The 11,582-nt window shown below is 39.9% G+C and overlaps 1 protein-coding gene and 1 pseudogene across 4 annotated transcripts in view; one reads left to right on the top strand and one right to left on the bottom strand.

The window, feature by feature from the left end:
- Window positions 1-498: 498 nt before the first annotated feature.
- Window positions 499-11,582, bottom strand: part of CERS3 (ceramide synthase 3) — a 113,295-nt gene continuing 102,211 nt past the window's right edge. For all 4 annotated transcript variants that reach the window (XM_027571436.1, XM_027571435.1, XM_027571437.1 and 1 more), the window contains one exon: window positions 499-911. In XM_027571436.1, coding sequence (XP_027427237.1) covers window positions 753-911 — 159 coding nt within the window. In that variant the 3' untranslated portion in view covers window positions 499-752. The remainder of the gene's footprint in view (window positions 912-11,582) is intronic.
- On the top strand, window positions 5,387-10,588 carry LOC113908668 (annotated as a pseudogene).

Here is an 11,582-nt window from a genome sequence, read left to right as displayed (position 1 = left end):
CCGGTTTAACCAGGTTTCTCTCTCCCAGACAGAGCCGGAATCATAGTAAGGAGGTCAGGTCCCTGTCACCCCACAGTGGACAGTACATACTTTCACTTCTATTATCTCATTTGATCCTTACTCCAACTCTGGGAGGTAGGCAAGGCAAATATTATGATTCCCATCGGAGAGATGAAGCACCAAGGCCTGGAAGGTTCAAAGAAGTGCCCACGGCAGAGAGTGGCCAGTGAGTCCCAGAAGCCTGGTCCCCTGGCTTGCTCCTCCCGCCACTGCTGTGTTGCCTCGTCAAACTCATTGTTTTTGGGAGGGACTCAGCTGCTCTCTGGGGGCTGAACACACCTGAAAAAGTGGGTTACCTTAGCACTTCTCAAGCTGTCCCGACAGTGAGCAAGGTGGCAAGGCAAAATGGCCTACAACCAAGTGAGCTCCTGGAAAAAACACATGTCTCACATACATAAATGAACACAACTGAACTAAAATGGTTCTCTGGAGAAATCTTTGAAATCTTTGACCAGTCGGAGTCCTAACTGCAGTAAAATCCATAGGGGTGCTATATTTAACGTTTTAACGCAAGTTAACAACATTTTGTTAAATACATCTTAGGAGGGGGGAAGGTGGTGGTTAAAAAGAGCGAAGGGCAGAATCAGGGGTCCCTGTGGCTCCTGTAGGCCCCAGGTATGGAGGGGGAAGCAACTCTGGCTTCCGGCAGACCTCCTAGCACACTGTGCCCCAGGGGCTGCATGGGTTTCAAGCTAATGGCCATGCTGACCGTTGGGAATAAGGTCCCTGTTGGCCCCGAGGCCATTCTTCAAACAGTCTCTCTCTTTGCCTTTGGTGATTTCTTCATTCTCCTCCTCTTCCTCTTCTTCTTCATCCTCAACCTCATCCTCACTCCTCACATCCTGGATATTCTAGAGAAAGGAAAGAATGGGCTGTGAGTGACAACCTTCCAGAAAGAGTCTTGAGTGAATAAGAAAACCCAAATCCCAAACTCGGAAAGAAAACCCAATTTTCAAAACCCAGATGTTCACCAGGGTAGAACATATCATGGGTCACAAAATAAATCTTAACAAACTTAAAAAATTGAAATTATGCAAAGTATGTTTCAGATCATAATGGAATTAATCTAGAAATCAATATAAAAAATAGGAAAATCTCTAAACGGTTGGAAATTAAACAACACACGTTTGACAATGGATCAAAGAGTAAGTCACAAGGGTTATTAGAAAATATTTTGTACTAAAATGAAAATGCAGTATATCAAAATTTGTCAAATGTAGCTAAAATAGTGCTTAAGGAAATTTATAGCATTAAATGTTTATATTAGGAAAGAAGAAAATCTCAAATAATTTGAGCTTCCACCTTAAGAAACGAGACAACAGAAAAGCAAAATAAACCCAAAGCAAGCAAAAGGAAGGAAAAAATAAAGAAATCAATGAAATTGAAACAGAAAAAACAACAGAGAAAAGCAATGAAACCAAAAGTTGGTTCTTTGAAAAGATCCATAAAATTGATAAGTCACTAGCAAAATTGACAAAGAAAAAGAAAGAGAAGGCACAACTTGCCAGAAAATAAAAAGGAGATTTGACTATGGATACTACAGATATTATAAAAATGACAGAATACAATGAACAATATTATGCATATATATTTGACAACTTAGATGAAAGGGACCAATTCCTCAAAAACCACAGACTACCAAAATTCACCCAAGATGGCACAGGTAACCTAAATAGTCATAGAATCGTGAAAGAAATTAAATTAGCTAAAAATCTGGGAAAAAATATCATCAGGCCCAGAAGTTTTCACTGACAAATTCTATGAAACATATAAAGAAGAAATAACACCAAACTTCCACAATCTCTTCCATTGGATAGAAAAGGGAATACTTCCCAGTTTATTCCAGAATTACCCTGATACCAAGGTCAGAAAAAGACAATATAAGAAAAAAACAACTACAGACCAATATCTCTAATGAGTATATACATAAAAAGAACCCCAACAAAATAGCCCAAATCAAAACCAGCAATGTATAAGAATAATAATACATCACAATGAAGTGGGATTAGTCCTAGAAATGCAAGGCTGGTTCAATATTTAGAAATCAAGGAATATAATCCATCCTACCAATAATCTAAAGAAAGAAAAATATGTAATTATATCAGTTGATGCCAAAAAATCATATGACAAAATTTTATATCCACTCATGATTTTAAAAAATGCAGCATCTTAAGAAGAAATAGAAGCTAATATCATCCTTACTGATGAATGACTGAATGTTTTCCCCCTAAGATTAGGAACAGAGCAAGAATATCTACTTTCACCACTCCTATACAACATTGTATTGGAAGTCCTAGTCAATGTAATAAGGCGAGAAAAATAAATAGAAGTCATACAGATTGGAAAGAAAGAAATAAAAGTATCCCTATTTGAAGATGACATGATTATCTATGTAGAAAAATCCCAAAGAATCTACTGAAAGCTCCTAGAATTCATAAGTGAGGTTAGCACAAAGTTGCAGGATACAAGGTCAACATACAAAATCACACACACACACACACACACACACACACACACACATACACAATCTTGATTTCTAAACACTAATATAGTAGGCTGAATAAGTGTCCTCAAAATAGTAGGTTCTAATCCCTAAAACTTGTGAATGTTACTTTATATGGTAAAGCTTTTGCAGATATGATTAAGTTAAGGATCTTGAGAAGATTATCCTGCATAATCCAGGTATGCCCTCAGGCCATCCCAAGGGTCTTTTATAAGATATGCAATAGGAGATTCAACACAGAAGAGAGGCAATGTGAAGATGGAGGTAGAGACTGGAGTAATATGGTTACGAGTAAGGAATGCCAGGAGGCACCAGAAGTTGGAAGAGGCAAAGAACAGACTCCCCCTATAGCTTCTGGAGGGAACACAGCCCTGCCACATCTTGATTTCAGCTCAGATCTGATTGTAGACTTCTGACCTCCAGAACTGTGAGAGAATAAATTTGTTGTTTTAAGCCACCAAGTTTGTGGTATTTTGTTACAGCAGCCACAGGAAACTAACATGACTAGCAATGTCTGACTAAAATCTGAAATTTAAATTTAATTTAATTGTAACATTTACAATAGTTTCAAAAAATAAAATACTTAGGTATAAATCTAAGAAATCACGAATAGGATCTGAATGTAAAACCTACAAAACTCTGATGAAAGATTTAAATAATTGGGGACACATACTATGTTCATGGATCAGAAGGTTAAACATAATAAAAATGTTGCTTATTCCCAGACTGATCTACAGATTCCACACAGTATCAGTGAAAATCTCAGCAAGATTTCTTGTACACAGAGACAAGCAGATTCTAAAATTTGTATGTATAGGCAAAGAAGCTAGAATAGCTAAATCAATTCTGAAAAAGAAGAATAAAATCGGAGGACTCCAACTACCCAATTTTAAACTTACTATAAAGTTACAGTAATCAAAAGTGGGTGATATTAGCAAAGGGACAGGCACATAGATCAACAGTACAAAATAGGGAATCTAGAAATAAACCCACACAAATATGGCCAATTGAGTTTTGACAAAGGTGCAAAAGTAATTCAATGGAGAAAAAATAGTGTTTTCAACAAATGGTGTTGGAACAGTGAGAAATCCATAGGCAAAAAAGTAAACTTTGACCTAAATGTCATACTTATACAAAGCCAACTCAAAATGGATCATAGATCTAAATGTAAAATACAAGACTAAAGCTTTTCTCCAAAGAAAACCCATAACCTTGGGTTGGGTGAGGAGTTCCGAGACGTGGCACAAAAAACAAACTCTGTTAAAAAAAATAATAATAAACTGGATTTCATCAAAATGTAACTTTTGTACTATAAAAGACACTATTCAGAGAATAAAAAGACAAGTTGCAAACTAGGGGATAATATTCGCCAATCCCACGGCTGACACGTATGCATAATAAAGAATTGTCAAAACTCAACCCTAAGAAAAAAACAAACCAATTGAAATATTGGCAAAATATATTAAAATAAGCATTCCTCAAAGAGGATATAGGATGTCAAATAAGCATATGAAAAGATGTTCAACATCAACAGCCATTAGGAAAATGCAAAAAGCCACAATGAGATACAACTATAATCCCATTAGGATAGCTAAAATTAAAAATACGGACAATATCAAGTGCTGACAAGGATGCAGAGAGACTGGAAGGAACTCTTACACATTGCTGATGGAAATGCAAAATGATACAGATGCTTGGAAAATAGTTTGACAGTTGCTTATAAAGTAAAACATACATTTTTACTGTATATGTCAGCAATCCCACTTCTGAGTATCTACCCTAGAGAAATGAACATTATGTTCACACAAAAAATTGTTTATAACATCTCTATTCATAATTGTCAAAACTGGAAGCAACCCAAATGTTTTTCAATCAGTAAATGGATAAACAGCAGTACATCTGTACAATGAGATACTACCTACCAGTAAAAATGAACAAAGTGTTGACATTTACAAGAAGCTGGATGAATCTCAAAGGCATTATGCTGAGTGGAAAAAAATTAGTTTCCAAAGGATACCTACCATATGACCTACTAATGTTGTTTACATGCTTTTCTTGAAAAGACAACCCAGGAACGAGGGTGAAGGAAGGACTAGTTTGGGTGATGGACTCAACCCATATCCTGATTCTAGTGATGGCTCCATAAATCTATACCTGTGTTAAACTTATAGAACTTTACACCAGTGGAAAAAAAGTCAATTTTACTGATGATGTTTAAAAATCAAACTTGAAAGTATTCCTTTTCAGAAAGTAAGTAGTATGGTTTTCCCAATGAATGTTTGCTAAGTAAAGTCTTACTCGTGTAGGACTTTTGGTTGTCAAGATATTTTTACTGGTGTTGATTAGGATGTTTTCTATTTTCTTTATGCAGGGACTCCTTCAAGGAGAGTTCTTATTGAAGAGGTCTAGGTTCCTCCTCTTCTCTAATGGTGTTCTCAAAGGAATTCTGGGAGGAAAACTCCCAGAAGAATGATATTGCCCCTAAGGAAGGCAGATGAAACGGCTACGGGTCAGGCTTCATTGCAAAGATAAAAGGTGGTATGGATTACTAGAACAATACTGAGTACTCAGGCTCTGGGCAAGGCCACTGTCAAACAGGACCCCACACCCTTGAAACCAGTTCACAAACATCTCTATTAAACCCAGACTAAAAAAGAAAAAAAAAACATGGAAGATGGAGACCAGTTCCTGACACAGCATCTTTCAGGATGCCAACCAGAGCCACATGAGTTACTTTTTCCTTCTGTGCCTTACAGACTAAACCTGACAACCTCCAGGTATATGTAACCAAATACATCTGCTGTGTACAATCTTCAGGCAAACATGGCTTTTGAAAAACCCCAATGTACACACGTGCTGCTGCACTAATCACAGAAATGTATCATCACGGGCTCTTCTCTGTATGATCTGGTCTTTTCCACAACAACACTGCAAGGGTCTCAAAACAAACAAGGCCCACGGTAAACACTGAGGAATAAACTTGGTGTCTCATCAGTTAAAGATGCAACGGAGAAAGGCAGATGGGGTCTTTCAGGGAGCAGCCTTGTTCGGCTGATGATTGCTTTCATGAGCTGTGCCCCCTGGGTTTCCTTTTTCTTCTTTCAAGGAATTTTGTAGGGAACAAGGAAGAAATCTGAGTCAGAACAAAGAAATGAATTTCTCTCCAGGAAAACAGACCAGCATCTACTGGCCCATTTCTCCAGGACTTAAGGAGCAGCTTCAACTGAGATATAAACTGGTCCTTGAGGATGTTCCCCATCACCTCAAGCCACATCTCCAGCACCCTCACCTTAGAAAAGGGTCCTGGATCATATGGAGCCTTCTGGTAATTAATGGCATCTAATGGTCACAAGGGTTGGAGAGCATTACTGACTTTCAGTAAGCAGTGGCTAGGGATGACCGCTATCCTACAACGTGCATGACATCCAAGTGTCCTGCCAGACCTTGGTGTAAGTGAAACCCCGTTTATGATCATCCAAGCCCAGCACCTAATGCCATTTTACATTCAAGCACAGTAATTCTTGCCTGGTTTTAATAGAGTCTCAACTTTCCAGGAATACAGCTATGTATACAATTCAAAGGAAGGCTATACTTTGTTTTGTTCAGAGCTTTGCAATTTCAGAAAGCCATGTCACCGATGACAGACAACACTAGCGGTGGCAGTTGAGTCCCCTCAGTCTGTGCTTACAGCTGCCCCAGTCACGTTGAGTCTTCGCATGAACAAGCACAGCACCTGTCAACCTCGGTATGCTCTTGAGTGTTGTCTAGCACACATATTACATGTGAAATGCAGATTTTATCCGAAATGCCTTTCATTATATTTCTTTTCTACTACAGTTGCGGCATTCTACTGCTTTTTTTTTTTAAAGATTTTTTATTTATTTATTTGAGAGAGAGCATGAGCAGGGAAGAGGGACAGAGGGAGAGGGAGAAGGAGAAGCAGACTCCCTGCTGAGCGGGGAGCCCCATGCGGGGCTCGATCCCAGGACCCTGGGATCATGACCTGAGCTGAAGGCAGACGCTTAACCGACTGAGCCACTCAGGCGCCCCCATTCTATTGCTTTTTGAAATTATGATTATAGGTGAGTTATATTACCTGGGAATTTAATTTCAGGCTAGTGAAGGGGGTAGGGGTCCGATAGGATTGAGAACCATGGCCCTAGATGATGAATCCAACTCAGAAAGGATTTTTGGATAGTAAGAGTTTGTTAGATGAATGTATAGGTGGTTACACATTATGCAAGCTTAAATAATATAAATTGGAAATTGCATGGTATTCAAATATTGATAAAACCTCATGTTCAATTTTACCTTGTATATGCCATCTATAATAAAACCATAACAGCAATGAAAACCTTAAAGGAATTTTTTTTTCTCACTGCTCTAAAAATCCTCTATGCTCCACCTATTCACCCCTCCCTCTCTCCCAACCCCTGGTGACCACTGATATTTTTACTGTCTCATAGCTTTGTCTTCTCCAGAATGTCATATAGTTGGAATCATAGAGTTATGTAGGCTTTTAAGATGGGCTTGTCTCACTTAGTTATACACATTAAGTTTCCTCCATGTCTTTTCATAGCTTACGAGCTCATTTCTTTTTATTGCTAAAGAATATTCCGTTGTCTGGAGGTACCACAGTTTATGGGTACATTCGCCTACTTGGAGGACATCTTGGCTGCTTCCAAGTTTTGGCAATTGTGGATAAAGCTGCTGTAGACACTCATGCTATAAATGTCCACATGCTGGGTGCTAGACTAAGCAGTTAGGATGAATGATAACATTCCCTCCTCACGGTAACCTGAGGACATTGGAACCACTCTCTTTACTGTAAAAGAGAGAAACAAGACTCAGAGCTCAGCCTCACAAGGCCACACAGCTAAGAAAGGCCCAGGATGAAAACCCCACTCTAAGCTTAGTGCTCTACAGACCCCTGCTGGAGTCATTTGCACAAACCCTTGAGACAGGGGCACTCAGGAGGCAGACCCTGGGTTCTGTTTGAGGTCAGTTGTCCGTGTAAGAAAGCTCCCTTCCCCCTCCTATTGAGCAGAGCACCAGCTCTCTTGTCACACCTCCTTACTCTGTTCTGACTCTGCCCTTGGTACCAGCAGGACTGACTTTGAAGCATAAAATTTGAAATAATGAAAAGCATCCCTAATTAGTTATTTTTACTATGCGAGACAAACACTGACATGTTTTATTCTGTTCTGTGTCAATTACAACAATGATGGTCGAGGCCTTGGAAACTGATGGCAGATGTGTTACTGGTCTGCCACCCACAGTTTGAAACCTGCTGGCTTTGGGTATGCCAGAAAAATGAGGCTTTCCCACACAGCCGAAATCAGGCAAGTTTAAGATAGAAGCCATAATCCATGTTCCGCAGAGCACCCTTTCACAACTGCAAGTCTTTCCCCATAATGACAACACTTCACAGAAATGAAAACAAGTCAAGCTTGCTCTAGCGGAACAAGGAATTAAACACTTGCTAAAGGTCAAGCCAGTGTATTTTCTGGAACACTACCTGTCTGCTTTGATGGAGTGCCAAGACTTTGCTTATACAGTAGCAGCGAGTCCCTCTCTTGGAATCAGCCACTTTCTTTCCCTGCACTGCCCTTCCCTTTCACTGTCCTCTGCACACCAGACCCACTCCTTCCCCCACTTTTAGTTGTCACTGGGCTAGTAGAATTTGTCTCATGCAAATGTTGACCCAGAACCCTCCTACAAATCCTTAAAGGCCCAAGAAATACAAGCATAAAGAAGGATCCAGAACCTTCTTTGAAGAGTGAATTGGATCTGGGTTTCAGCAGCCAAAGGGCTGTAGCTACTGGGTTCAGTCCTCACACTTGTCCAAGCATATGGCAGCTCACCTGCTCACCATGATCTGTCTAACTGGGCGTCCCCTCGGTGAGGGTTTCAGCAGTTGCCATTACAGAGGGTACATTAATATTTGATAACTTTAGATAACATTTTTCTAGAATTAGCAAAGATATTTAGTATGCAACTGAACTTTTTCCAGAGATGACCAGGACCCTCTAGAACACGTTATTAACAATATTATTCATTCCATGATTGAAGTGGTTGGATATAATTTTTGCAAAGCCCCTTCTCATCCAGCAACAACCTTCGCTTACATAAAATCATAGTGAAAAGAATGAATAACAAGTTATCCATGTAGGAGAGACCTTGTCACTAGTTGTAACAGGGCTTTGGAGCCCCCACATCACTAAAAAGGGATCAATATTGGCAAAGGTCATCTGCGTGGCACTCCAAGAGGGCAGAGAAGATGTGTGGTCAGAGGAGGGGTTGAAATCATAGTCACTGTGAAGCGAGATTGGCAGTCAGTCTAAAGGCGTCCCATACACTAGGAGAAATTGGGACATTGGGACCAAACCAACCTTCTTCAATTAAAGTCATGCTGATGTCAAAATACCCCTTTGAAGGACAGGTTCTTGGAGTGGGGGCACAGAGCTGAACTGACTCACGTTCAGAGACTCAAGCATCCGACTACAGGAATACCCCAAAAGCAATGGACACTCTTCTAGCCTCTGCTATTTCTCCTTTCCTTTCGGGGAGCTCATGAAAAAAAATGCTTGAACCTGTAATATCACATGGTAATTCACTTTGGGTGGTGTCATATCTCTTGGACACAGAATACCAGGACCAAGACCTATCATCCCGAGTGCAAGTCAAAGTAGTACCTAGTCTCTTACGTTTGGTGGAGTCTGGATCCAAGTTGCTGAAAACATGGCTTAAGATTGGCTTATTCACAATTCCCAATTTTTGTGACTGGTGTGCATACACAGAAGGTTTCCTCTTGAATTTCAGACCCAGACTCAAAAGTTGCTTTTGAAACTACTCCAACTCACCAGTGTAAACTAGAATACTGATGACCTTTGAACAACATGGGGGTTGGGGGCACTGACCCACTGCACAGTCAAAAATCCATGTATAACTTTGGATTAGCCAAAAACTTAACTACTAACAGTCTACCGTTGACTAGGAACATTATCAAGAACATAAACAGTTGACTAACACATATTTTATTTGTTCTATGTATTATATACTATATTCTTACAATAAAGTAAGCTAGAGAAAAGGAAATATTACTAAGAAAATCATAAGGAAGAGAAAATACAATTACAAAACTGTGCTGTTCAAACCTGTATTGTACAAGGGACAACTGTATGTTCTATTTTCCATGGATAGCTTTTTTTCATTTTACTTGCTGCCATCAATCTATCTAATTTCCTTAAGAAATGAATTCATTTTGCTAGGGCTTACAGGCTTTTAAAAATGAGCTTCTAAAAGAAGAAGCCAGTGTCAGGGCTAGGTGGATGCTAGAGAGTGTCTTGTCAAACATGTTCATTTTCCAGGTGAAATAAAAGCTACAGGAATTCATCCCACCCCAGCTGAGTGACACAGCTTAGTGGCCGCAGAGCTTAGATCACCCTGCATGGCTCTTGATAAAAATGCATGGTTTTCGCCCTCACACCAGCAGCTCACTCACATTTTACTATGCGTTTCACTGAGACCCTTTCCAGCACCCTCCATTGGATAACGATAATACCTTCCTGGGAAAACTCCAGGCTTCCAAGAAACTGCCATATAAGAACCCAGCTCACCTTGCTCAGCAACAGGAACCCTGGAGTTGGATCAGCTCAACTTCCACAATCACCTCCATGAGGCAGGATGCTTATTTTTTTTGATCTTGAGATACCAAAGAATGACCTGGATTTCCACTTAGCAGCCTTGTACAACCACCACACAGGGACATTCAAGAACAAAAGTGATATACTCTTACACCAGGAGACCACCCAGGATACCCATGGAATCATCAAGACCCAATTCCCTGGAGAACTTTTACCCCCTCCTCCACCACTTTCCATCACTTCCCAAGCTAACATCAGACACTGGATCAACCCTAAAAAGTCTATCCACAGCATCCAGGGATCCATAGTGTCCCCTCACACTGCAGCCACCAATGGAGGCAACTCCCAAAAGAATAATGGTGGCTTCTTCTCTACCTAATGTTGACAGGCCCCTGGACTAATTAATCATAGTGGAACATCCTGCTGCCCACCTCCATTAAATAGAATTGTGCTGGGGGGAAAAAAAAGGCTTGGTTTTCTTTCATATTCTCTGTATTACCTAAAAATTAATTAAAAATGTACCAGACTCTGTGGTAATCATCAAATTGTGATGGATGGCAGAAAATGATTTGATTTCATACATGTAATTTGCTTTGGGGGTTAAATCCATTAAAATTAGTGCATTCTCCAAATTGCTACATATTGCGTTCTTTGGAAATGGCCTTAGATGCTATGGCTGGAAATTTAACAACTCTAACAAGGCAAAGATGCAAAATTATTTTGGAAGAAAAAATCAAAACACCCACGAGGATTTCAGTAAGCAATGCTTAAGAAATAACCATGGTAAAGCAGAGGATTAAGTATACAGCCCAAGGGCCCCTAAGTGGCTCAGTCGGTTAAGCATGTGACTCTTGATTTCAGCTCAGGGCATGATCTCCGAGTTGTGAGATCAAGTCCCATCAGGTTCCTTGCTGGGCATGGAGCCTGCTTAAGATTCTCTCTCCCTCTGCCCTTCCCACCGCCCACCCCATTCTTGCTCTTTCTTAAAACAAGAGTATATAGCCCACAAAGTGTGTATTAAAATTGAGATGTTAAAGTTTGTTTCAAATATTAGCATCTAACAAAGAACTTATACCGTCCATTAAGGGAAAAAAATCCAGCATTACAGAAAAGCAGGCAAAGGATCTGAAGGGGCAATTCACAGGAGAGGCAACATTACAGACTAAGAAACTATACAAAATGCTCAATCTTAGTAATCAGGAAAGTGTAAACTAAAATGAGATACAATCTCACATTCATCAAACTGGTAAATATTGAAAAGTCTGATAAAACCAAAAGTTGGTGAGGATGTGGGGAAAGAGCGACTCTCATATGCTTGGTTTGAGGAATCATTTGGCAGCATCCCGTAAACTTGACTTGGGAATCCTACCAAG

The sequence above is a fragment of the Zalophus californianus genome, chromosome 6, assembly GCF_009762305.2.
Source record: "Zalophus californianus isolate mZalCal1 chromosome 6, mZalCal1.pri.v2, whole genome shotgun sequence".
NCBI classification, from domain to species: domain Eukaryota; kingdom Metazoa; phylum Chordata; class Mammalia; order Carnivora; family Otariidae; genus Zalophus; species Zalophus californianus.
Note: the sequence above shows the minus strand (reverse complement) of the source record. Positions and strands in the feature narration are given on the sequence as shown.